This window comes from Catharus ustulatus, chromosome 3 (assembly GCF_009819885.2).
Source record: "Catharus ustulatus isolate bCatUst1 chromosome 3, bCatUst1.pri.v2, whole genome shotgun sequence".
Classification (NCBI taxonomy): Eukaryota; Metazoa; Chordata; class Aves; order Passeriformes; family Turdidae; genus Catharus; species Catharus ustulatus.
In genome coordinates, this window is record NC_046223.1 from 11862019 (window position 1) to 11889885 (window position 27867).

Consider the following 27867-nt stretch of genomic DNA (forward strand, 5'->3'; position numbering starts at 1 on the left):
AGTGCATATGGTTTTATTTTTCCCATATATATTCAGTTCACGAGAGTCTCAAAAATGTGCTATGAGGATTGCAAAATGCTCTTCCTTTTCACATATTGCATCAAGATAAAACAAACTCCCTGTTATCATAGGCAAAAATTATTATTTTATGTAGTAAAAATAATGGCAAAAAGGAGAAGAAGGCCCAAGCTCTGTTGCTCCTTTAATTTCTGCCTCATTTGCAATTGTCAGGGTGTGAAGAGTCAGAAAGGTCCACAGACTTGCTCCCTATCAAGTCCTTTGCTATCAATAAGGCAAAGGAAAGTTTCCTCACTGATCATGTTCAGCTGAATAGCATGACCTGAGGGTATGGTATTTCCTGCTGCTGAGCTGCCCAAGGATGAGTCTGTCCTAAGAAGGTGATTAAGGATCACCATGGTTCAGCCCAACACACCTCAAGATTAAACTGAGGATCCCACTACTAATGCCTGCAAAGCTGCTGAAAGACAGAGAATCATACTTACTCATCCAGCTCTTCCTCCTCTGCTTTAGAGGTATCTGCATAGAGGTATTTGCTCATATCCACTGGCCTGACGCTTTTCCTTTTTGCAGGTTGTGGAGGAGAATCTCTTACACTTCCAGGTGCTTCAGGTGGGTGATCTGGCTCATCAAATGGGTTTAAATAATCTGGGGCATCTTCATCCTTGAAGGGATTGTAACTGTCAACATAGAAACTTTCTTCTGGTTTTGAAGAGGAAGCTCTTTTAGGGTGAAGTTCTACCAAATAACACAAAAAAAAGCATTAAACAGATTTAACAAATTAAAATTTGGAACAATTTTATCAGGTTGTTATATTTCAAAGGCATATGAAAAGGTCTACTTCTTAACTCTCAATACATAAAGTTATAGCCTTAGATGAATTTTCATGCTTGTTTATTCAAAACCAGGTCTTTCAAAAGGCCTTTTAATTTAGGCTATATTGAATAGGCGTCATTTTCTCACTTACTACAACTCTTTCTACATTAGTCAATAGTTTTCTTATTTGTCATATAAATGGCATCACAACAGGTATTAAAACATTTTCACAAACTATTAGCCAATTTGTGTCCTAACAAAATGTTCCTAATTATTTATTTGAGCTTTTAATAAAGAAAAAAGACATTATATATTTTATTATATTACCAGATTTTAAAATTGTGATCGTAAGTATCACAAGTAATTGTGACAAGTAGGTGGCCTTTTAATTTCTTTAAATTACTGAACTAAAAATCAGCTATTAAGTATGACCAGTAATTACATTTCAAAGCACATGTGCCCCTGGTAACAATACATAATCTCACCATAAAAATGAATTTAAATTAACCTCAAAGAGACAGATAGTAAAATCACTCATCTTTTATTTGGGCTGTACAACAAAAAGTGATTGGCAAGCTGGAGCTGCACGCTCTTCTCAGTGTAATATCTATTCTGAGGTGTCTGTTATTCTACAGTGAATGGCTTCTGGATACTGAATAATGCAAATCCCCATACAGCAACACAACATGTGCTACAAAGACACTCAGTAATGTTAATTTTTACTCTTCTTGCAGCATCAAATAATCAGCAGATCTGTTCAATACTGGTGGTGATGTACTTTCAAAATCTATGCAAATAGGAACTTCAACACAGTGTCATTAAAACCTAACTTTCAATAACCATATCCACATTATTCTTAATGAAAAGTGTGTGTTTTTCAGAGGTATAGTTACTAAACTGGACTAAACATACTTTTAAGGTTTAACAGAGCAACTCAAAAAGTTATTTGTAACAAGAGTCTAAAAAATAAAAAGATGGACTACCAAGTGGATTTCTCACTGAAGAAATATTTGGGAAGAAAAAATCTCAAGTCACACAATGAACAAAGGGAAGCACTCTGCTTACGTGAGTTTGGATGGATGATGTACCAAAGCTGCTAATCCTGGTGAATTGCTAGAAAATGTGAGTGCTCTCTACCCTGAGAGCAAACATCCAGCTCACCCTGAACCCAGGCATTAGCATAGCCCAAGGTGACAGAAAGCCTTACCCCATGCAGTGTGAACAGCTCTCACTTACAGTGTGAACCAGAGCCATTCCCAGTTGGAAAGGAGTATGATCCCTAGCTGCAGGTAGCGACTTAACCTACACATGCACAGGACTAGCCACTGCATCAGGGGAAAGGCTTGGAGCAGGAAAGGCTTTAGCTCTTTTCAGCACTACAGAGATCCACCTGCAGCCCGTGAAAGAGACCCATGCTGGAGCATGAACATACAAACAACTGCAGGAAATGGTCAGGGTGTGTGTTTGCAGTACATCAGCTGCAGTGCATGTGCTCACTCCTACACCAGAGTAAATGCTTATCCCTTAAGAGAAGGGAATGAACTACTGGGAACTTATCCTGGGAGAAAGAGTAGTTACTGCACAGCAGGGGATGTATATTAACCCTAGTTTATATGGTGATGTGATCGTAAGCCCACACCCTTTTAAGAAAGCTGTTTCAGAGAGAGACAAAGTGAAATAATATTGAAGGTATAAAGCTTAACTGACAAGGGAAAAGAAAGCATTTAAGGCAGAAATTCTTAAAAACACAAATATGATCAAATCAAGCAAGAATCCTTCAGAGTACTATAGATTAAATATAGCAGAGCCCAAGATCTAAAATATATTTGTTCATTTATTTTAAAGTAAACTGGAAAAGTGGTCCTATATAGACTGAGGTCATTCTAGTGTCCAGTGCAGGTGGTCAAGGCAAGCAGAAGTTTCACTCTGCTTGCTCTGAGATGTCCTCAGTGTGGGTATTTGCAGCTGAGCTGACTCCTTGACACTCAAGGCTTACAGGCATATGGCCAAACTGTTTTTAGAGTCAGGGGTGTCAAATCCCACCCTTACTGTATACTGTGTACACAGTACATACTGTACATACCACACCTTGAAGCTCATGGTAGTCAGAATACTACTCAAATATTACCCACACATTTAATGATTTGATGAACCAGAGCGAGCAAAAGTGCCTTGGAGATGTGTCCTCAGAAGACAGTTCCATACAAAAAGCAAAAATAACTAATGAAATGCAGAAAAAAAGGACCAATACTTTGTTCAAATAGTGTGGTTTATTGACAAAGATTTAGCCAAACTTTTTACTACTCAAAACTTTGCTCAGATATTAGAATATTTTATCAAGAGAGTGGACACCTACAAATAGCTGCTTCTGCAACTCCATATGATGGATCATTGCACCTGCACATGAATCTGTTGATAAATACACATTATCATATCTGAGAGAAACCTTCTGGTAATACACAAGAAAGAAAGTCAATTATCCATCTTGAAGTTAAAAACATTCTGGGAAACAACCTCTTAAAATTATGATGTAAGCTTTTATTTTTAATTTGCTTTTAAGTGTCTCCTGGAAACAATGAGTTAAATACTTCTTAATACTTCTTTAAATCTGATAAAATAAAAGGGGCAATGCAAATGGTTTTTGCAATTCTTTCTATTTCAACACTAGATCAAGTGCCGTAACCCTAACTATGACAAAATTATTTCTCTTTTTCTTGGCTCAACAGGAACTACATGTTTGGCCTTACACACACAGTGTTACGTATAAGTGCTCAGACACCTCTGGGTCATTAATAACTAAAATATTTCCCAAAATTCTACATGCAGGTTGAAAATAAAAGCTTCTAAAAATATCATTCTCAAGACACTTTTATGGGTAGAATTTTGCAGAGGCTCAGCTAGAACTCACTTAACTTGGCTACTTTCTACTCTTGCCATCCAGGATACTATTTTCCTCCCCCTTCTGCTTCCTTCAATGTCCCCACTGGGAGGGAGGGTTCCCACAAGGGTCCCCACCTGAACCCAAACAGGGTCTCTCCCATGGAGTCTCTGAAACCCTTCAGAACGAATTTTGTGTCAAATGTTGGTCATCACAAGCCTCTCTATAACAAATTAAGTTGTTATGATGATGACACAACAGCACTGCTCTTAAAGCCACACCCACTGTCACCTGTCACTTTTCTGTAACAGACTCATTTTCTCAAAGAGCTAATGATGCTGAGAAGTGCACTTTGGCAGGCTAAACATACAACAGCTTAGAATGGGTCTATTTCCCTCTTGCAGGTGCTTTTACATTCAGAAGGCAGCACAGATTCCCCTGTTTTCCCCATATCATTCATCACAGCTCCACATAGCTCTGCAGTCTTTACACTGACACAAATTAAAAAAAAAAACAAAACCCAGAAAAAGATGCTTAAAGTTTGGCATGTCAAGGGTCAAATACAAAATAATTTTGCATGATTAAGTAATAAAGCCACAGGGGTAGGAGTGAGGTAGAAGTATTACTACAGCAGAAGCACCAGCTGCTCTTGTGCCAGATTCTGGAAACATTACTTGCCCTAACTCCACTGAGAAAGACTGTTTGTGATAATAATCATTCTGGCACTAGCTAGCTGCACAATCAGCCAGAGCATCTCCAGAAATCACCCTGCCCTTCAACCCACCTGCCTTTTGTAACACAAACATATTGTGACACATCCCTTAAAACCAAACAAAACCTCCACCAAAACATCCCACATACCACTTTCCCCTTGGCAGAGGATGAAAGGAGCAGCCACATGAGAAAGGTGCTCGGTTACACCACTGCTGCCTGACTGGCAGGCAGGCACACAGGCACCACGGGATGGGAGCACCAACAAACACCACAGAGCAGAGATGGAACTGCCCAGTGCTTCTAGAAAGAGTAAGGACTGACATCCCCATACACCACTGGTGATCTTCTGATCCTTTTATTCACACACTCGCAACACACTGCTTTTCATGAAGAAATGGAAGGGACAGAGTCACCATTTTCCTCTCAATTGCTTCCTCTGCTGCTCTGCGTATAGCACTACCCTGGAACGATTTGGGGTTTGCTGCTGCATTGTAAAACTGTTTATATTTTTAGTGTAAAACATGCTGCAGGGAGCTCAGAAATCCACACACAAGGTGATGTAATACATTGCTGAAGTAAATGGTGGTCTAAATGACAGGGAGTGCCAGCAAAGAGTCACCCCCATGGCTTGTGTATGCTGTATTGCCATACACAACTTTGAAATTTGTATTCCCCACCAAATTAAAAAGAAATATCTGGAGTGATGAAAGTGTGTTGTGGTTTTCTACTTTTATTTGTTGTATATGTTGACTTCACCAAGTAAATATCTTTGCACAAACTGATTTTATAATTCTGTTGCACTGTGACTAAAAATCCAAAAGGCAATCCTCATATGGTCATGTAAAGGTTGTCTAGTATAAAACTGCAGAGATAAACTGTTCAACGAGATCATTTTTGATTTTCCCAGATTTATAATATCTAGCTGACCTAGTAGATAGAGAGAGAATAAGCCTCAATTTGACATATCAACCAAGAGACACATTTCTGAAGACTTTTTTCAGGTGAGTTGCTCACATGCACATTCAACTCTGCTCTGTGTGTAAAATCATTGACACTGAGGACTTTTTAAATCCCAGCAGCATCCAGAGCCAGCTTGCTGATGACCCTCTGCCATGCACCACACCTACAGCATGCACACGGTGCTGGAAGCACTTGCCTTTAGATTCTCTCCACCCCACATTCCCAGGGTTAAGTGATTATGGGATTAGGAAGATAGAGGGAAAGTAGCTGGTTTGTGAACAGGCACAAGAAATATCTGTCTAGGAAACAAGTATCTACTGGCAAGTAATCCTCCTTTCTCTTTGAGTGACTGTCAATACATACATATTCATAGTCTGGGTGACTCTGAGCACACACATCCAGCCTTGATAGGAATATCCTTGGAATAGCTCTGCCAAATAGCACATCGTGCCTCCTCACATCTGATGGCAAAGTACTCAGGAAAGGAAGCTCCAGCTGCACGTCTTGGGGAAATTAAGTAATAAATTCTTCAGAGAAGACTCTGAACTTTCGCAAAGTCTAAATTCCAGATTATGCCTTGTCCAGATAAAAAGATAAAGAGACTAACATGTAAGTGAACAGAAAAAATACTCCATCCCTGCACACATAAAAAGTTAATCTCTTGATTTAAGCAGATCACAAGACAAGTGAAACGGGTAATGTGACTCTTTAAGCCTGTAGGAGAAAGCCTGCCTTAAACTCCTGAACCTCTGTCCTGCTCTCGAGCTTCTGGGGTGGCCACCAAAAAAGTTACATTCACTTCAGGATGCAAAAGCAAACAAGCAGGCACAGTCTCAAAGAGCTTCCTAGAAAGAGAAGGCAATAATAAAAGTTCCACTGAGGTCTCAGAATAGAAGAATCATGAGTGAATAATGGGACACAAAGAGGGCAGCCTTCAGCAGTTGGGCAACAGGATGAGAACAGCTACGATATTCCATAGCCTCAAAATGCACTTCAAAACAAAGGGAAATCTCCTGAAAATTGTAATGTCTAGGTGCTCCCCATGTAGAGACACTGATCCAGTTAGCCATAGAAATACATAGTAGATTTCTGCTGCTGCTGAAGACCAAAACCATCTTCTCTAATTTGTCTCAGCACCATTTTTTCTGCCCCTCAACTTTCTGTGGAAGAAGAGGACTGGAGGGAAAGCACGTCAAGAAGGCCAAGCAAGGTAATGGGAACACAACCAGTTTCCATTGTAGGGACAAGACAGGTCTGGGTGATTCTCAGAGGTGTCTGAGGTAAAAAGAAGAATCCCTCAGGAGCCACTTGTCAAAACATAAAAGCTTTAAAAATGCCACACCAGATGTCCAACTCTTTGTCTGATTGCCTGGAAATCACTCTTTCAGCTGATCTTTCAAATCTTTCACCCTGGTTTAGAGCTCCAGGAAGACACTGTCACGTGAACCTTACAGAAGGCTCACACTCCTCCCAAAAAAACACCACCTTATGACACAGTAGGAAGAATCTAGTGACACCCTGTTTATTCCAATCACTGTCCTGTTATGGTATGTTGACTGCTGCATGGCAGCGACTGTGCGTAGGAGTAATGCTTGGTATTCACACACCCAACAACTCAGCATTGTTGCCCACAGCTCTAGATGGGACTCAAGAGTCTGATCACAGAGACTGTCCCAAGTACACAGAACAGACCCAGAGAAATGGAAAAGTGTCCATACCTCTGACTGAAGATGACTGTAAAGGCAGACATCACCAAAAGAACCACCACCAACTAGAAAAAAAACATGCCCCTGACATGCTGAGAGTGTTTTAGGAATATAAGCAGGCTGATGTCTTGAATGTAGGCTGCTCATAGTGAGTTTGCCACGAGTTATCAGGCTACTCCAGTACTAAGAAACAACACCCTGTCCCCAAGATGAGAAAGAGTCACTGCGTTTTGTGGCCAGAATACCCACTGCTTTCTTCCAGCATGAGTTCTCACTGGAAAGGAAAGAAAAGCTGGGTTAGAAAAAAGCAGTTTAGGTAGGATGGGACTTGTACAGCTTTCTCCACGGAGAAGGGAGCTCTTCTGTCTAAAGCAGAGGAGGGAAGGAATATAGGCTGAGTCTCTTAGAGCAAGTTATTTATGGACTACCAGAGGGATTTACTTTCCCACTTATTCTGCTTCCTTCCATGATCCTAAAGGAATTCACTGTCAAGGAACAGACAGGAAACAAAGTCAAAGATTAGGACACCAGAACCTAATCCATATATACTGGTATCTACAAAGCTGAAACAACTCATTTCTGCAGCTCTAGAAAAACCTGACTTTATAGGAGGGAGAAGGTGCCCAGGATACTGGCTTTATGGCTTCAGTTGCCAAATACAGAAGATCATGCAATGTCCCTGTTTCAGAAATACAAACTGTGAGTCACACCACAACCAAAGTATGAGAGGACTTGATCCCCACCCACATCATTCTCTGTGGACTCTGAAGGCAGAAAAACTGTGCTGTGAGTAAACATTCAGCTTGTTCAAAGAAAGTGAGTGACCACAGGTGGAAACTGAAGCTTGGAAATCCATTCTCTTTGACCTGACCTTGGAAATCCCCTGGCTGCACCCTGGGCTACTCTTGCTCAGTGTAGTTTTTCTCCATTGCCATTACAGAGTGACTTGGTATTTTCTATAGGAAGAAAAGTCTTGAAGCTTTGAACAGGAAAAGGTTGAGTACAGCTTCAAACTTGGGAATTAACTATGAATTGGCCTTTTGAGCAGCTGCAAGCCAAAACTGATACATGCAGCAGATGGGAGCCTGCATATCTGGGCATAGAGTTGAGGACAGCAGAGATGTTTGCTGCCCTGGTGCTTCCTTCTGGCCTTATGGCCAAAATCTTATCAGATTAAAAATTTACAGGGGTTGTACATCTCACCCAAATGGAACAAGAACGGGCACGTCAGTCTGGAAAGGGGATTAACACCTAGCGTGTGGTGCAAGGCACAATGCCAGAAGGCTTAACTGAGGAAGCTATAAAAGCAAAAAAATAAAGGAAGAATAAAAGAGAGAAAATTAAATTGTAATAATGAAGATTAGTGCTAACCAAGAATAGCTGTGATGCAGTGAAGATTGCAGTGAAGGAAATTATGATATAAACCATCATCCACGTGGAGTAGGGTAGTCTGACAGACTGTGTTGCTCATTCATATCAAATAAGGTGAGTACTAGTAACACATCTGATAGGTCTAAAAGTCTCTGCTTCAATTAGTAGCCTCCAGTGGCAAAAACACAGAATATGCCTCAATACAAAGGATTTAGCTCAAAGGATAAATCAGTGGCAACTGGATCATTGCTATTGCGACCTCAGTCCTATATAAAGTGCTATCAGTGCTATACAAAATAATTGCATTTACAGTAGTTTCACGAATACAAGCCGCACGGATTATAAGCCGCACCCCCGGTGCCTCGACAATGTTGCTGTCTTTGTCAATAGATAAGCCGCACCCCGAATATTAGCCGCACTTTCGTTCGTAGCGAGAATCCGTGCGCAGCTTTCACAAATTGGCCAATTAGTAACAGGATCGCGGCATAGCGGGCTTTCCTGGCTCGGGGCGGGGCCAGGAAGGCTCGGCCCGCTCATGGTTGCCGACGGGGCCGGGTGGCCCAGCTCAGCGCCACGGCTCGGCGGGGCTGGCCGGGTGGTACTGCCGCCGCCACCAGGCTCGCTGGCCCCCCTCTCCCGTCAGCACCGCCCCGCTGCCGCGTTCGCTAGCCCCGCCGCCGGGCTCGCCGGCCGCGCCGCGCCGCGTTCCCTAGCCCCGCCGCCGGGCTCGCCGGCCGCGCCGCGCCGCGTTCCCTAGCCCCGCCGCTGGGCTTGCCGGCCGCGCCGCGTTCCCTAGCCCCGCCGCCGGGCTCGCCGCTCGCTCCGCGCCGCGTTCGCTCGTCCCGCGCCGCGTTCGCTCGCCCCGCACCGCGCCTCGCTCGCCCCGCGCCTCGCTCGCCCCGCGCCTCGCTCGCTCGCCCCGCGCCTCGCTCGCCCCGCGCCTCGCTCGCTCGCCCCGCGCCTCGCTCGCCCCGCGCCGCGCCTCGCTCGCCCCGCGCCGCGTTCGCTCACCCCGCGCCTCGCTCGCTCGCCCCGCGCCTCGCTCGCTCGCCCCGCGCCTCGCTCGCCCCGCGCCGCGCCTCTCTCGCCCCGCGCCGCGTTCGCTCGCCCCGCGCCGCGTTCGCTCGCCCCGCCGGCAGGGCTGCCGCCGCCAGGCTCGCCGGCCGCCCCCTCCCGTCTGCACCGCCGCCGCGTTTCCTCGCCCTGACCGGCACTGCAGGCCCCCGCACCGCCGGGCTCCCCCACGCTGCTGGCCCCGATTCTGCTGGGCTTCCCCCGCTGCCAGGCAGCCCCACCCGCCGGCCTTCCTGCTTCTGCCATGCTCCCCTGCACTGCTAGCCCCAGTTCTCCCGGGCTCCCCCGCCATGCTGGCTCAGGCTCTGCCGCCCTCCCTGTCCCGCCATGCTGGCTCAGGCTCTGCCGCCCGCCCCCCACACTGCTGGCCCCGCCTCTGCCAGGCTTTCCCACCTCTGCCGGGGCCGGCCGGGCTCCAGCTTGGCTTGGGGCTGCCGCGGGCTCTCACTTCCGTGTTGGCAGCTTTTAGAATTTTGTTAATGTATTAGCCACCCCGGAATATTGGCCGCACTTCCGGGTTTCCACCACAATTTTGGTCAAATTGGTGCGGCTTGTATTCGTGAAATTACTGTAATCAATTTTATTTAATAAATTAAAATTTTTCATTTGTAACCCTACATAAATAAAAATCATGCTTCACAAAGCAATTGCAAGTAGCAATGAATTATGTAAAAACAAATTCATTACCTTCTACATCAGGGTCTCCAAATGGATTTAATTCCGCTGTGTCAGGATCACCAAAAGGGTTCGTGCTGGAGTTGGCCAGGTCTTGCTCCCCTTCATCCAGAAAATTAAGCTTATTGATAAGCTCTACAAACAAATTGGAATATTGTTTTAAAATAAGATACAAACTGTTCATCCAACACATCTGAAGCTCAAAAAGCCCCTTGTCAACAGTCCCTCGAAACACAGCACCAGGGTATGGCACGAACTGCACGACTAAGTTAACACAGTCCAGTAAGTACATCAACAAAGGGGAAAAAAAAAAGTGAAATGAATGAAACTTCTATTTGCTGATCAGAACATTATGTAACAGAAATGACTTCTAAAAAAGCCTTCTCTTTTCTTTCTTAAATAAATGTTGCAGAACATCTAACAAGCTAAATACGGCGATTTTGATTGTTCACATACATGCTAACTATCTGCAGGAAATTTTAATTTTTGGATGTAACGTGCACATAAAAGCAGAGAGAAGACATTTTGTCAGTTTAGAAAGGTCAAGTATTACTGACTACACAACTAATGTTTTAAGCTTAGGGTCTGGTGGTTTCTCTTTCTTTTTTTGGTAATTTTTTTCTTTCTTGTTCATTATCAGATGACAACGGAGCTGTGGCGGAGACAGGCTCTTTCTCTATCATGTTGTTACCTTTGGATGCACTACAAATTACTGAGAGTCATGCTGGGTGGAAGCACAGAGATAAAACTGACAGCTGAATACAGGCAGGAGTCAAAAGGTAATGGGTCACAGTAAATACAATCAGAAACAGAAAGAAAGGATGAAAGCTCATAGACCTTCAGAGGAACTGGCTGATTTAGCTGAAGGCATATTTGCTCGCTTTATGCAGTCATCTTGATCTTCATCTAAGCTGCTCAGAGCATTCAACTGGTTTACAATTTCTGTAAATAGAAGCCAGTCAAGACAAATGTAAGGCAAGGGCATTTAATGAAACAGAAGTGGAACGAACACTGTTACCAGAAAGAGAGAGAGTGAGGGAGAGAGAGAGGGTAAAATAATAGATTTAGAACGAGTCCTTACAATTATACAACTACAGCAAATTACCAGTGTAGGTCTCCAGGGATAATTTAACATGAAACCCAGTTAACCAGATAGAAACAAAACTTAGCCAGGTTATGGTGTCAGCAACAATAGTTAGTTTTACAAGGACGAGTATTATGCACATCAGTTGAGAATCTAGATAGATGTACCAGATATAATTTCAAAGTTTTTCCTGCTCATGAAGAAAACGTGAATATGAAAACACCGTCAATCAACACAAACCAGCCCCAGAACAATTTATCTTCCTCCCAAACCCTTACCATTACAGAAAACTAACCTATACAAGATGTATTTTTATGTTTTTTTAATTTATATACACACTCTGATTATTTAAAATTTACAATTAGTCATTATTACATTCTGATCTATTCTGATCTATGACAAGCTGAATTTACCTAAATAGTTCTAAAATACATGATCACTATTGTGCCAGGAGGATGCAAATTGAATGTATATTTTAGTTGAATTTTCACTGTCGTACTATATAAGTAACACCTTGCTGTTTGTTAAAATCCTCTTTCACTTTCTGTCCATAGTGGAGAGCTCTGAATTGCCATGAACTAGTAATTTCTAAAATGTGTTAATGTTTAATTCTATTCAAGATGGAGATGATTCCATAATTCTGGAAGGAAAGAAACAAAAAAACAACTAGGTCTGAGTAGCTTCTGGCCCAAGGGGAAAAATTCCTCTCTGCTCCTGCCTAACACAGTCCCATCCACAGTGTCTGACAAATGGAGCTTCTGTAGCAATGGGGATTGAGCCTGGGGCATCTCTGAGAGACCTGAGCATAAGTTTGTGGAGAGGGGACAGCCTTCCTCATCCTTCCAGATGACAAACAGGCAAGAAAACCTGTGCAGGAGAGATGATCCTGCTTGTTAAGTATCACTGCCCCACTGACAGTCTTTTTCATCTCCTGTCCTTTCCCAATGAAATAAATGGATGACGCCTTCTGGTGTCACCAGCGAAGTTAAAGCTTCATGCCAGTCATTCTTGTATCTCCTTTAAAGTTTAATTTCTTGTGTACACAAGAAGTTACCACTCAATAACACTTTTAGTATACTGCTGTTTTGAACTTTTTCCCATCTGGCTTTTGTTTGGGAATTCAAAATTTGTCCTTATTCAATGAACCAGTTTTAGGGAGCAAGATATTGAATTGAGGCAAAAATCCTGACTGTCCCAACTCATGTTGGTGCTCATGGCCACCCAGAACTCCCTAGTGAGGGGGGCTTTTTCATGCTTTTTCATAGCTGACACACTGACACCCCTCCTGATTTCATGCCTTCACAGACAGCACAAAGAACCTAAAGCCCAAAGCAGACCAGAATCCGATAATATTTCTGTGACATGGATAAAAACTTCTTTGGTAAATTTAAACTTCTTTGCAAAGACATGTCAATCTGCAAATTACCAAGGAAAATTACCTACTCTGCCAACATCTATTGGACATCCTAAATGCTGACAGTGACAAACCCCAAGCAGAATTCCTCTGTAACGCATCTCCCAACTGATCCTTAAAGCATAGATCTGCTTACATGGGATTACACTTGTATCTGTCTACATAGAGTTAACTTAATCATCCTCACTTCCTTATTTTTAGCTCCAACAGACAAGGTTATTATCCTAAAAAATAACACCAAAACTGCCACAAAACTTAGCTTTCTCAGTATAAAACCATACATACACCTGAGAAATCTGCATAATATAATACTATTTTCTGGGCATTTTTAAGACTTGAGACAGGCAATGGAACACACCTTTCTGTACTCAAATAAAACAGAGCTGATCTCATAAAACAGCACTATTAACGAATTAGTAGTTAAAAACAGGGTCAGATGCTGACATAATTTAAATTTATTATGTCAGCATGTGGAAAAAAACCCCAAAACAATTATAATTCCATTTTTATTGTCAGAAAATAACAAATTAAGTTCAGAGCTTTAAAAAGACAGAGTTCTTTGATGTGGTCTGAATCACCTGGCCTTATCTGCCAACCTAAACACCCATATGCACTACAATGTTTCTCATTACAATATTAAATGGTTTATGTCATATTTTGGAATATGGAAATGGTAGGTTGGAGATTTATATCCTATATTATCTTTTATAAATCTCATTATCTACAAACACACATTAGCCTGTTCTACAAGTATGTCACATAAATCACTGGTTTAGTTTTTGGGGTTTTTTTTATTCTTCTCTCTTTTTTTTTTTTTGAAGCACTTTGGTGATCCTGACAAAGAAAAAAAGTAAATGTATCAGAAGTTGTCAGGAGAGGTATGGTTTTGCAAATTGCAAAAAAGAGTTACACATATTGTTATCCAGAAGCTTGCCCTTAAAACATGCTGGGATTCAGACTCCCACAACAGGCAGCACATGGGCAAGTTGCTGATCCCATGTGGTGCCCCAGGACAGACACTGCTCTCCTGGGCAGATGGAGCAGGAGGCACCCATTAACCCCAGCAGGAGGCTCTAAGTAGAAATTAAAACATGTAGAGAAACAACATATTTATTACTGTCCTGTTTGTGAGGGCACATTTTCTTCAAGTATGAGGTGTCTTGTGAAGACTAAGGACAGCATAATTCTGGGAGGTTTAAATCCATATATATTGACAGTATAGAAACTAAATATTTGAAACTCAATTCAGGGCAACAAACAATTTTCAACTTCACACAGAATAGTTGGGGGAGATACAGCTTATACACATTAAAAATTTCAAAAAGAAATACTGAGAAGGAAGAGGGGGAAAGCCTGAGAGGGAGGGAGATTTCTCCAAGTGAAAGTAGTGCTTAGAATGGAAAACATCTTTCAGTCTGGTCAGTTGTATGGCAACAGTTCCATGTTGACCACCCCAAATTCCACAGAGCTTTTGAGGTCAGTCAGTATTGCACCACCTACTTCATAGCTGAAGAAACAGAGGCACAGATACCTACTCAAAGTTAGGCAACCCATCAAGGAAGAGAAGCAGCATTTCCTAACTCACCTGCACCATCTAGAGCCCTACACAGCAGACCTCTCTTGTTCCCCCAGCAGCGGATACATAGACTCATCTATGAAACCGCAACTTTGGCACAATGAAAAAAGCCCCCACAAATAAAACCAACAAAAATTGTTGTACACTGCAAAAAGGAACGGTGTCTGATAAAAGACTTGCAGCACCTCTTGCAGCTGTGCCTTGGGAATGATAACTTTTCTGCCATCAAGTCATCCCTCACTTCTGTGAGAAAACCTAGAGTCAAAGACAGGAGAATAATTCCTCCCTCTTGCTACTAGCACTTTACTTATTCCTAGCCCAATTACAGACATTAACTGTGTACTGCTCCCATCATTCCAGTGAGGTGTTACAGGCAGGATCCCCATTTTAGAGTTGGGAAAACAGGCGCACCGAGGTGAGGGATTTGCTGCAGGGCACTCTGAGTCAGTGAAGCATTCCAGCTCCTCAGCTGTCAACACCCAACAGGGCACAAGAGGAGAAAATGTTGGTAGCAGCAAGCTTTCAAAAGGGTTATGTAACTTCCTCAATTAACTTTATGGTATTCTGTGAACACTGCTTTTGAAAGAGCACTTCACTACATCAGTTTTGTTACATTTCCTTCTTTCTAAATTTTTTTCCTGCTTTTCTACAATGATTCCTACCTCTTTCTCCCTAGCTTCCTCAGCTCTTCTCCTAGCTTTCCCCATTCATCATATTTATTACAGGAGTCACTGCAACTGCCAATGAAATCAATCTTGAAGACATGTTGAAATAGATACTTTACATCTTATTTATTTATGTTTACTCACTGTCCTGTGTTTTAAGTTCTCCCATTTGCTTGGGAAATTGCATGCACTCATTCCCCTTCAACACCCCTTTCCTCCTCAAAGGTGGAAAAGCTAGCTAGGCTCATAAAGCAACTCAGCTGTTGTAACCAACATAAGAAGAAAAAGTCACAGGCTGATCTTCCCCATGTCATGATTCACTTACAAAAAGCCAACCCAATGCTCCCATCTTGTATGGCTGGAAAACAGTATCAGAGCAGGCTGAGCAAGGCACAGAAATTGTTCATTCCAGAAGTATTTATTACTTCTGCCTTTTCAAGAAGGTATTTTTAATTTTGAACAGATAATTTTGGCCTTTGCAATAGCAGGTGGAAAAGCTGAAATTACAATAAAATAGCTTGCGCTGCACATCAGCCAGCTCACCCTTTTCATTTATCTCCAGGGATGTTCACTCCATACCCAAAGGACAGTAGATAGCCTAGTCTAACCTATATCAGATTTTTGTTTGTTTAGGAATCATTTTTAGCCCTGTCACATGCTGCAAAATCAAGAGTTGAGAAGCAAGATCTGATGCTTTTCACCTGCTGCCCTGCTGCATACAGGTTTTCTGTAGTCCTCAGTGCAGTACCCAGGCAGATCCTAACAAAACCCTTGTGCACAGGAGTTTCTATAGACTGAACAACACCTCTCTTTAATTTGGCCTTCTCTGTGATTATCCAATGGCCTGGTGAACATGTCAGGTTCTGTTTGATGTTGTGATCTGATTTATTCTGGTTCCACTGGGAAAGAAGTCGACCTCGCAGAATGATTTCAGTGTGACCAGACTGGTATATCTCTGCTCCCTGACCAAGAATACATTATGTTAGTTTTTCAGATATTTCATTGCAGACTTTCCAACACGCTCTGTGCCAGACACATACAGCATAACTAGAGTTTTGGCCAGGTAAAAAATGTTTAATTGAATACGTAAAGCATACAGAAAACATATTTGCATCCTTTCACAACACTAAATGTAACTAAGTAATAACTGCTTCAGGCTGAACCTTTTGATTGCAATGAAAGCTCAAAAAGAAGTGATGAAAGTAATGTTTCATAACACTGAACCAATGCTCCTCTGAATTTTCAAGAACTGATTTGACAATTCACTTCTCCACTTGGGATTCTCTTCTCTTCCCCACTTTGGAGAAGGATCCCTTTATTTCAGACATTTTAAAAGGGCATTGGAAGTTATGAAGTCTGGCACCAGAAGTTAATTTTCTTTTTCTGATTCTTTACACAATGAGTTCCTACAGTACCCATCTGGAGCAGTACTACACAGTGATCTCTACCAACAATTTAACATCATCTCATCCTGATCTGACTTGCCTCGATTAGTTCAGCTATCCTGGACACACTAAGCATTTTCATCAGCAATTCAAATGTGGTTACACTATCTCACTTCAAACAACTTCACTATCAAATTCATTAAAGTCCTTTAACAGCCTCCTGATTTCTTTTCCATGAGACACCCCCATCCAAAAGGCAGCAATATGCAGCCTGGAATTGCCACGTTATTGAGCAGAACCTCAGCATCTGTCCATGGCACAACTCATTTCGCAGTTATTCTCACAAACTGCCTTCATTATTTCACTTGAGCCTTTTCTCTTGTCTCCTCACTTACTGACCCTTTCCCTCTGCTTTTTCTGCTCCTCTGTTCACACTGGTCCTTTGCTTCCCTAAAATGCTGTCTATTTAGTGCATTCTCTCCCAAAAACAGGATACACAGACACAAATCAATGTTCTTGCATTCACAAGCATTAAACTTCGTTGATTTCTGAATGGGTTCCTCTTCAACCAAGCTATCCTAAGCATTGTTTTGGTTGTTAGGATTTTTTTGAAGTAAAATAAAAATACAGCATAAGGGAAAAAAAAACATGGGACAATTAGCAAAGGAAACTATATTTTACAACGCCTGTGGCAAAACCAACCTGTAATTTTTGCAGCCTTTTCCTCTTGATTCACTCTGTTTTCTTCATCTTCTTCATTGTCTTCCTCAAAATCATCTAGGTTACCAATATCAGCTTGTTTCATACTCATCAAACTAGCCAGGCTTTGCATGTCTTCATCCCTGGATGACAAACATCACACCAGGCATTAAAATGCAGCTTGTTAATACCACATCTGATATTACTGCGTTCTTAAAAATTCTTTAAATATTTTTATGTTTTCTTCAGGGAGGTCTATGATATAAGATCTGATCTTGAATATAGTGAAAAAACAAAATTAATACACTCATAAATATATATCAATTCCTTAAGGGAAAGTTTTCAATTAACAAAATTGTAAAGGGTAAAAAAAATACTCCTTTGCATCAAGAGGTAACAACTGCTTCCTAAAATTTTAAGCCAGTCCAGAAAGGATGGTAAATGTTTGCCTGGTCTGCTTTGGTTCAAGTGAAAATGCTTGACCAGATCTACTTCCCACATGCTGCATGCAGTACCGATACTCATTCATAACTCCTGATGCTGTTACAGAAATTAAAATCCCTTTTCTAAATATCTGAAATCATTAACAAGATTTTTAAAAGGCAGTGTCTATTTACACATACTGGAAACCAATGCTTTCACAAAGAGCGGCTTTTTTCAGGTTCTTTGTTCAGAGTACTATGAAAGCCCTGTAATTTACAATCTACTTGACTTAGTCTTCAGTCTAAATCTATCCATTTCAATGGGAAGAAGGTACATGCAAACCTAAATGGATCAGTTTTTACAAATTATGGCCTCAAAACTCAGGAACAGCATAATATAGCTATTTACTGTATAGTTCATGGATGCTGGTTTTTCCAAGGAAGTTTAAGTGCATATCAGCTTCTGACTTTCCATTCCAATTTTCAGCTGCATTTTAACCATGTTAAATCACAGCTAAATACTTCAAAAGATCTTTTTTACATGGTATGCCAGGATGTAGATCACAACAGGTTAATCAGAGAGGGGAAACAGTAATAGTAGTTAATGCAGATTAAAAAAAATTGTGTCAAAATGTTTTAGTATGTCAGCCTGGAAAGTTGTTCATGCAACATTTTTTGAGTACTTGTATTGCAGTGGGTAATGTCTACAAATACATTCAGAATACTGAAATCTAGAAGTAAACTGTTAGCCTTTTGGAAAGAAAAGGAAATTTGGGAAGAGGCAGAAGAACCATTAGAAGCTTCCCCATCTACCTCCTTTTGTTCTGCCATTCTCACTGCCATATTTTAGAGACAGTGAGGAAAAACAAAACTACCCTAGCTGAAACCAGGACTGCAACAATCTATTCGCCAGACACATGAATATCCAGCATCTAAAATCTGACAGAAATTGCAGGAGAGGTTACAGTATCTGCAAAAATAATCTGTATCCTCTGGCCTCCAAAGGCCATTGAAATAAGGAACAGAACCAAGTGAGTGACTCAAGGGAATGGTAATCAGTGCCCAAGAGAACTCTTTCCACAGGATGTTCTTGTGCTCAACCCAAAATCTTAACTCTGACTCCACCCTCCCTCACCTTCCAATTGGCTTTGTCCTTATTGCATTCTTTGTGAAATATCAGTGGGCTCCCTTGAAATCTGCCCAGGGTATTGTTGGATGAACACACACATGCACATAATCACACACTCCCACTCATTTCAGGCCTGTAGATACTTTTAAGATGTTGTCATTTAAAATGTCTGTAAGAGTAGAGCACAAACCATTTGTCTCTGAAGAACACAAGGCTGAAATCAGAGTAAGAAACAACTTTTACTCAGTTAGGAAACCAAGTATGGCAGGAATGATAGGTATGCTGAAAGATACTCTCAAATTCCACCATCCTATACAGAAAGAGCTCTTTATCCAAAGGATTCTTTGAAAATAAACACAAAGCAGGTTATCTGGTTTAAAAACACCCCCAACAAACAACAACTTACGTGGCTTTTCCTTCCCTCAGGAAAATACAAGATAAGGAGAACTGTAGTGTGGCAGACACCACTTTCTTAGACAAAGGCTTGAATTTTAACCTGACATCTGTCTGTGTAGGCATGGGGCTGGCATATTGCTTCATGTTGATGCTGCTGGTGGCAAGCGCTTTTCTACGTCCAGAAGGAGATTCCTGAAAAGCAAAAGAAAACAAAGCTAATGCAAAAGGTGCTGTTACACTAAAACCTGCGTGTGCACAAAACAAAAAATGTACTTATTAAATCCGCAGGGGGTTTTTTATTTTTGTTTTTTTCGGAAAATCACAATGGCCCTGTCGAGCGACAGAAAACCATTTCCTAATCTATGTCAGTCACTTAATGGTGGTGGAGCTTTGAACACCTTCTTAGTGCCATTAAAAAAAAAAAAAAGTTTGTCCACTGTGATTAGTGGTGTTCCATTATGACATCTTTCTTTTCACAGCAAATTGGATTCACTTTGTCCAAGCTTGGATAGTTTGGACTGGAACTTCTAGCCTATGGAAGACATAGGTTTTGACCATGCATGCATTTCTTTGCATAATGGTTTGAGTTCATCTGGTTTGTGCTCCATGCTCAAATATAATACCTGAATATTTTTCAGAGCTGTGGCTCTCCTCATTAGTGTTGTACATGCACTATCAAGAATGAAAGGTTTTCTGAAATTAAAGTTAGCAACACTTCCAAAAATACTGATAAAAAATTTGCAAAGAAAAAATAAAGAGCAAAATAGCTAAAGATAAAAGCCAAAATTTTATTTGACAAGCCTAAGTTGTATTTCAATATAAAAGTGTTGCTTGTGGTTTAGCAAGTCAGACTATTTAATCCAAAATGCATCTAAGAATCTACTCTCTTATTCTATCTAATATCAGCATCAGCAGGAATTATTATATGTAAAAAAGCTCCAGGAACAAAAAATAAAACAAAAACCCCCTGCTATTAATTCTTTTGAAAAATGTTCTCGCAATAGGACTACATTTTACTGCAGTTGACAATTTACGTTGAATAAAGAATACTAATTCAATCAAAACATTCAAGCATCCTTTTTCAAAGTACTTGACATTTCTGCCCAGTAGAATAAGTCAGAATGTAATATGTCATCCCCAAAGAATACCTTGTTTAAAAAAACTAGCCTTATCTGACAGATTATGCACAGCAATATTATACAGAACTATTAGTGCATGTAGATACCTTATGAATGAATTTCAAAAATGCATCAAACACTTGAGAAGGATTTAGGCCCTCTCAGAAGAAATACTTAAGAATATGCAAATACTCTCAGCTGAATCAAGTTGAACAGATGCGACTCTCACAAACAATACGAGTGCTCATTCCCTGGCTGCAGTTGTCAATCAAAGAGCAAGATTAAGGTCCAAGGTTCTGACAATGTGTAAAATGGAAAGTACGACCAGGGAGTTTCCATTATTACACAGATATGAACAACAATAATCTGTTATTATATCATACCTTTAGAATAACTAACATTACAACTCATTATACCAAATGCAAGGTATAGTGCAGCAGCTGTTCAGGCATCTATACCCAACAGGATCTCAGATAACTCATCTTGGAAGATTTTGAATAGTTGATGTTGACAGTAAGATGTTGATCTCAGCAAGATCAACAGATCTTAGCACAAATCATGAATGTGGGTACTTGCTTGCAGCCTTCCAGATGAATCATTGATCAACCACACCATGCCTGTATTCTGATATGCTCCTCTCAGTCTGACTACAAAAATCACTTCCCAGCAGCTGTGAATATCCCCAATTCAATACAGATCTGCATTTAATTCCTTGTGTAGCTACAAATGCCTTCTCAGTGCTGGCTCACCAGTTACATGCACCCAGTGCCACAAGAGCAACACACAGACCTCCCACTAGGTCCCTTGGGGGAAGAATCATAGGAAACACCAATATGTTTCAGTGACTCCAACAAACAGGGGTACTTGGGGGCAGAGCTACTTTCTCTGTTGCAAACACACTATCTTATCTGGTAGTCAGGTGCATGTTGTCTTTATCAAAATGATTTTACTAAAAAAGTCAAAGCAAACAAGATAACCCAACCCCATCTCCAATTCAGTGGTGGTTCTGAAGTGAAGAGAAAGAACACAACATTAAACTTGCAAGCATGCAAAAGCCAGACACAGATAGGAAAGCAGAAGAATTTTGAAATTAAGTGCAATTACATTTTCACTTAGTATCTAGTTATTGTACAAATTATCACCTTGTCATTTGCACCTTCAGATTATCTGGATCAGAGAGTGAGTAAGAGACATGAATAAAGAAGAGGCAAAGTCTTCCCAGTGAAGATGATCAACAGCAACTCCTAATGGAATCTTCTGGTGTTAGCTGATGTAGAGGAAAAGGGAGATGAGAATGCAGGCAGCAGTGTGCCAGGACAAAGGGAAGAAACTAGCCATGAGCAAGAAGATTTTCCTATCTCTACATATCCTCATGTGCTGTGAAGAAAGAGACACTTGGGAATCAAATTCAGTCTTCCTAAGAAATTAATTAATTTCATAACATTTTTGTGGGCCAAAGACAGAAGCTGACTTTCCAAGTTCCAACTGCCTAGAAAAATCCAAATGTGTAAGTTTATCATACAAAAAACCAAAACCAAACCAAACAAACAAACAAAACTATGAAAAACCCAAGCAGAAAAACAAACCAACCAAAACCCCCAAACCCAAATAAAAATAGACAGTGTCTGATCTTTCAAGTCTTATTTTGCTTCACATGAAAATTTAAGTAGATCCTCCTACTCTTCCAGAAAGTGAAGTCTGTTAGAATTCTGCCATGTTTTCTCTTTTTAAGCTTTACAGGTTTGGCCTTACATGGTTTTAGTACATAAGTAGATGGGGAAATCTTTTTGCACGTTAGAAGAATATTCTCAAGCTGCTTAGGTCCACGACTGATTTCACAATGGATTATGTTTTCTATTCTGACACACAACCAACTTCTAAAAAACTGTCTATAAATGCATGCTAATAACCACTTCTTACAAAGATTGTACCATTTTCTTCCAAAAAACCTACACACTTCCTATAGTAGACTCTTAGTTACCCCAGAAACACTGAAGACATTTTCTTGTAGAAGGATAAATAATTCTTAAATTAGCAGGGATAAAATAATCCAAGAATGGAGTAGACAGCAAACCTACAAGCAGAGTAAACAGAAACAGCTGAGCACTAGACTGGAATGAGTTATTCCAAAGAGAAGCCCACTTTGGTAGGATACTGAATAAATAATATCCATGTAATGGTAAAAGTCTGATCTGGTGTTTCTTGTGTCTCACATGAGCATGTGGAAAGTCAAGCAGGAATCCCAGTGCAAATGTTTTAATTGCTCAACTTTCCTGCTTTTGCCTATATAATCAAAGTTTAAACTGTGTAAGGCTGTTATGCCTCCAGGTGCTTTACATTCATGTGACTGCCAGGGTTGCCACATCCTGTTTTGCAAAAGGGTGGCATGAACAGTCAAATTTGAAGTCACAAGAGAGAAACAATCAAATGCAATAATAAAGAGAGGTGATAAAGAACAACACTTAGCAGTGAAGATGGAGTGTGTTCTGTAAGAAAACAGCAATTTGGAAATCCTTTACTTTTAAGAAAGGCAATGCATTATGCAAATAAAATCAGCTATGATACCTGAATGTCCCAGAAAGACAGAAGATAACATACAATGCCAGCAAAATACAAATACCTCTATGTTATCTTCTAGCTCAAATGTCCTACTGAGACTCATAATGGGCACTGCTGGACTCATAAAAGAATATGTGGAGCACTGGTTAACAACAATTTTTTGTTGTTTCATGTTTATTACTGTATAGTTCTAGCAAGTGAAACAGCACACTGAGAAAAAAAAAGAGTCACTCTCCTAAAAAGTGTCAATAAATGATTAAAAATATAACTACTTGGTATGTTTGCAGAAACTACAGCAGGTCTATCTTCTTGCAGAACAGGAAAATGTGTTAAGTCAACTAAAGGCTCAGAGAAATCTGTTAAAAGTAATTTTTTTGCAGAAATTATCATTGTAATTCACTCAAGAAGAGTAAAACCTGCACATAAACACACAGCAATACTTCTCCAACTTTCTCTCCTGTGTTGGGCAATTTCTGCTTTTGTAATCTACACTTTTCCCTCACAAGCAGCTTCACTTCCCTTGACAGTCTCCTCTTCCTACTCCGAGAATCCCCAAAATGCCTCAAACACAGAGCATATTTTGGGCGAAATAACCCTATCTGGGTTAGCTGTGTCAGCTGTTTCCAGCTGGCAAAGCAGCAGGATGAAGCATGTGGCTGGCTCTGCACTATGCCCACTGGGTGGCTGATACTTATACTGCATCCTGGTACTTTAGGAAAAATTTGAGCAAATTATTAAAAATCTGGAATAAGAAGACAAACTCAAAGCTAGCAAAATGAAAATTAATATAGAAGACAGAAAGATTTCCCAGTATCCCGGAGTACTTTGATTTCTGAATTCAGACAAAGAAATATGTAGAAAAAGCAATGCTCAGTAAATCAATAAAAGTTGCATTCTTTTTTTTGTACAGATAAGTACTAGTAATAACGAACTCAGGTAGTTCCCAATTTCTAAGCATGCTGTTTGTGTTTGCACAGACTTTAAAAACATTGCAACCTCAGAAGTGCAATTCAGAGGTGCCATCAGAAAGACAAATTCCAGTCAATCTGAAGCCACAGGAATCACAAGCTATGAGTGCAGGGCCAGGCTCAGATGAGCTCTCACCTTGCTTCTGGCTCTGCCAAAGCCTGAGGACTGACAGCACACACACAGTCACGGACTGAAAACAGGGTTTCAAAAGGCTGCGGATGGTTTTTCAACAGTCCCCAACATTATCTCTCCCCAGCATTTTAAGTTACTTCCACAAACCCTCAAATGACCATCAAATTACAAAGTTTGGGGACAGAGAAGGGAAAATGAACATTGACCAAACTGCAGTCAGTTCAAATGAAGCCAATGAAGCTGCATTTACTGATGCAGATACAGGGCCAGACCCATTTATCACATAAATTCCTTTTCAGTAAAGCAACCATGCATTATTCCTGCCACAACATTCCTGACTCTGAGTCGTGTCAGGCATCCCAAAACTCACTACACAGGACAGGAAGTGCCACCCTTCTATAAATATCTGCCTGGCATAAAGGATTCCCACAGCCTGATCTCCTCCTGCAACGAGGACAAAGTGGAGCAGTGCTATGTACCACAAGCCTTGTCTAGGAATCATCCCCATCATTTCCTGTGAAGAGGTCCTTTCCACAGCAAACAGGACTAAAATGCTCTAAGGAACTAAGTGCAGAGAGCCTGAACCAGAGCTGTAAAACAAACAAGTCATTTTTACTGGGAAGATGATCACAGATGACACACGTCACACCATTAAACAGCACCCAACTCTGTTCCAAAGGAAGCAAGCCAAAAGATTAACACCCTCACACAAAAGGTGTGAACTCAGATTTTTAATTTATAGGAGAGGCAAATAATGCTGTAATGTGAATTTCATGCAGTCTTCTTTCCTTAAAAATGTATTTTTAATGACCTTGTACCCTGTATTTACCAACTACTAGCAAGTCTTCGTCACAATTAATATAAGAGGTGCAAATAAGTAAGAAACATCTTTGTATTTTCTGTAAAACTGCCTCAAAAGCTTCTGGAGTTACACAGAATCAAAATATTGGTTGGGTTTTGTTCACAGGGTATATTCCTCTGGGTTATTTGGGCTGGGAAAAAGAGTCCTCCCAGAGAAATCAGCAGGATGTGTTTTACCTCTGCACACCTGAACTCAGCTTGCCTGCACAGAGCTGTGACCCTGCTGCGCTGTCTGCAACCCCCGAGGCTCCAGTGCCCTCCTTTCCTGAGAAATAACAGGAAAACATTTCCATTCAGCAGAAACCAGACCAAAAACTACTGAAGTTCTTAATTATTCAGATAGCAAATGGTCCCTCTTTAGTAGAAATATATTAAGTAATTAGTAATCACTGTACAAACATTGTCCAAAAAAGACCTAACTAAGGAAGACAACAAGTTTCCTCACTGGGTATTATTTTGTAAAAAGGAGCAATAATTATTATTGTCTTTCTCACAAACATGGAAAATGTACAGCATAATATTTTTAGAGGTTGCCTTTTCATCTTTTACTAAAGCAAATGATAAAAAGTCAACAAAGATATATAGATTTTAAGGAGGAGCAAACTTTGGCAGAAAATAATGGACAAAGCAATTTGTCCAGCTCTAAAAACTCACTGAGAGAAACAATGGGTTCTCCTCTCCTTTGGCCTCAGAATGAAATGTAGACTGCTTTGGAGGAAAGCTGTGCCCTGACACAAAGCCCCCTGCCCCTGCAGCCCCCACCCAGCACCAGAGAGGAGCTGGAAGGTTCTCCCTCTCCCGGCGTGGGATGGCAGCCCTGTGCCTGAGCCGCACGCACCATCTTGCTCAGATGAGAAGATCACTGCTTCACCAGCAGAGCAAAATGGATCACTACAGAATTTAATTTGGGAGAGTATACAGCAATTAAATGCTAAAATAGACAAGCTACAGGGAGCTCTCTCAACTGGAGAGAGTAAATTAGAAACTATGTCAGTTAAAATAATTTAGACAGGCGGATGGGAGATTTGGAGGACTGAATGAAGGCAGCACGATCTCTGCTGAAAACTTGTTTAAAAGCAAATAATGGTTCAAGATATCCAGAACATTATTAAGAATTATGATGCATTTGAATGGAGAATTTAATGTTTAAAAAATTCTGCACATACCAGAAACACTGGAGCCCTAGACATGAGGGCTTGGAATGAAACAAAACATTTTTAAACATTGAAACAGCTACCCTTAATGACATAAGTATGTATTTGTTATCCTCAAAAAGTGGCCTTTGTCCTTGTCAGAACCAAAGCCCTTGTACCTAACTATTTATCATACCGGTCATATCTTAGGTTTAAGCTTGAAGACACCTTCAAAAAACACTAACATGTTGGTTTTAACAGCACATCTACACTGATGAATCATTATATTGGAAGCACCACACATTGTTTCTTCCATAGCACAAGTAGAGACAATAATTTCAGTAAACAAAGAGAAAACACTACATGCTACTTCAGCTTCTGTCTTCTTACAACCCCATGAGATTCCAGTGGCACCCTGAGGGACTGACATGTGTAGTGAAAGGCTCTTTCTGACCAAAATCATATCCGTGGGTGTGCTCAACTGACCTGCTGTAGGTAACAACAAACCATTCACCTTCACGGGCTAATCCTCTGCATTCACAGACTCTGGAAATCTCCAATGATTAACATCAGACAGGAAGTTTAGAAAAATAAACGATACCTAATAAATTGAGGTAATTAATCTACACTATGCAGAATAACACCAGGAAAATTCAGAGTTCCTGTTTTTCTACCAAAAAATACTATTAAGCTTCTTAGACAACTACTGGACAGATGGCAAAATAAGTGCATGATTAAATTTTTTGTTGAGCAATTTATTAATAGACCATGTGTATGAGACAGATATTCCCTTCTCAAGTGGGATTGCTGCTTACAAAGGACAACAGAGAAAAAATTACAGGTGAGCTGGGTAATTCTAATATGCAGCAGATAACTATTGAACCCTGAAGTACTGAACCTTGCATAGGATGTGGATAACTGCTTTACATATCCATTTATAACATCTTCAATTGCTTTCTCCCTTGGACTCTTCAGCAATGCAGGAACAATTCCTGAATACTCTCCCACAGAAATATACAGCAGATTCTAACTGATTTGAGAAACATTCGCTTTAGTATTTGTAGGTTTTTTGCTCTTTCAGATTTCTTTCTCTAGAGATGCTATGCTAGTTTCTCCTCTCTTCAAGTTTCCCCTTCTACAGACAGGTTCATGAACTGTTAGATGCCTTTGATCAGCTAAACTCAGACTGTCCTTGCACTCAATGCAAACAATTATCTTTGCAAGGTACATGAATTTTTGCTTGTCTTTGCAGAGCTATAGCTTGTGCTGTACCACTTAAGAGCCCTGGAATACATAACTACTCTGTTTCCCTTAGCAGCAACAAAAGGACATATTTTCCTGCAAAGTTTAGATCCAAACATACTGAGCTCACTAATGCCCCAATGGTTCTGCTTCCCTTTCAAAGCTATTCACTCTCTGCTGTTGGGATCACTTCACATTAGGGACTGTCTGTTCCTTTCCCTTCCCTTCCCCAAATGCTACAGCAGCCAGGGATGTGACCATCTCCCCCAGGTCTGCTAAGGTACAGGGTACAGCTGTGTGCAAGCCTGTATGAACTACCACACAGTAATCACTAGCAAGCAAAAGCCATCAAGATGAAATAATTTTTATATAACAAAAGCCCTAAGAGTAACTCCTCCTGTAAACTCCTTTGCCATGGATGTGGGCCACAAGCTTGTCCAAGGTTCAGCTGAAGCCGGCAGAGAAACTTACTGTCACCAACTGGCTGTTTAAATCCTCAAGCTTTTCCTCTCAAAGGAGCAGATTTAAGGAAGTCTAGCTTGAGCTGCTGCTGACACGTGGCAGGTGAGGCTGTTGGCAAAAGCACTGCAGGCAGGGCTGGCAATTCAGCAAAACACAACAGTTCCTCATTCCTGGGAGCTGTGTGCCACTGGATCCCTCGTGCCCTCTGCCTCCAGGAGCAGCTCCCAGGCTCTACTTCAGCTGAGGCACTGCAGACAGCATTCCCCACGGCTGGGTTCATGTTCTTCCCTGCTTTTGAAGCATTTGCTGTATAACTGTATAGTATTTCTGTAGAGTTAGCTTCAACACAAAGTAAAAATACAGATAATTTACCTAATGTTAGAGAAGGAGAAACAGCAGATGATGAAGT

The 27867-nt window shown here is 40.9% G+C and overlaps 1 protein-coding gene across 9 annotated transcripts in view; it reads right to left on the reverse strand.

Annotated features, from left to right (window-relative positions):
- EHBP1 (EH domain binding protein 1) overlaps positions 1-27867 on the reverse strand; it is a 212207-nt gene that overhangs the window by 114918 nt on the left and 69422 nt on the right. For 5 of the 9 annotated variants that reach the window (XM_033054320.1, XM_033054323.1, XM_033054319.2 and 2 more), the window contains 5 exons: positions 18993-19174; positions 17039-17178; positions 11050-11154; positions 10225-10347; positions 504-756 (listed from right to left, as the gene is read on the reverse strand). In XM_033054320.1, coding sequence (XP_032910211.1) covers positions 504-756; positions 10225-10347; positions 11050-11154; positions 17039-17178; positions 18993-19174 — 803 coding nt within the window. The remainder of the gene's footprint in view (positions 1-503; positions 757-10224; positions 10348-11049; positions 11155-17038; positions 17179-18992; positions 19175-27867) is intronic. The other 4 variants (XM_033054322.1, XM_033054321.1, XM_033054327.1 and 1 more) reach the window with 1 other exon arrangement.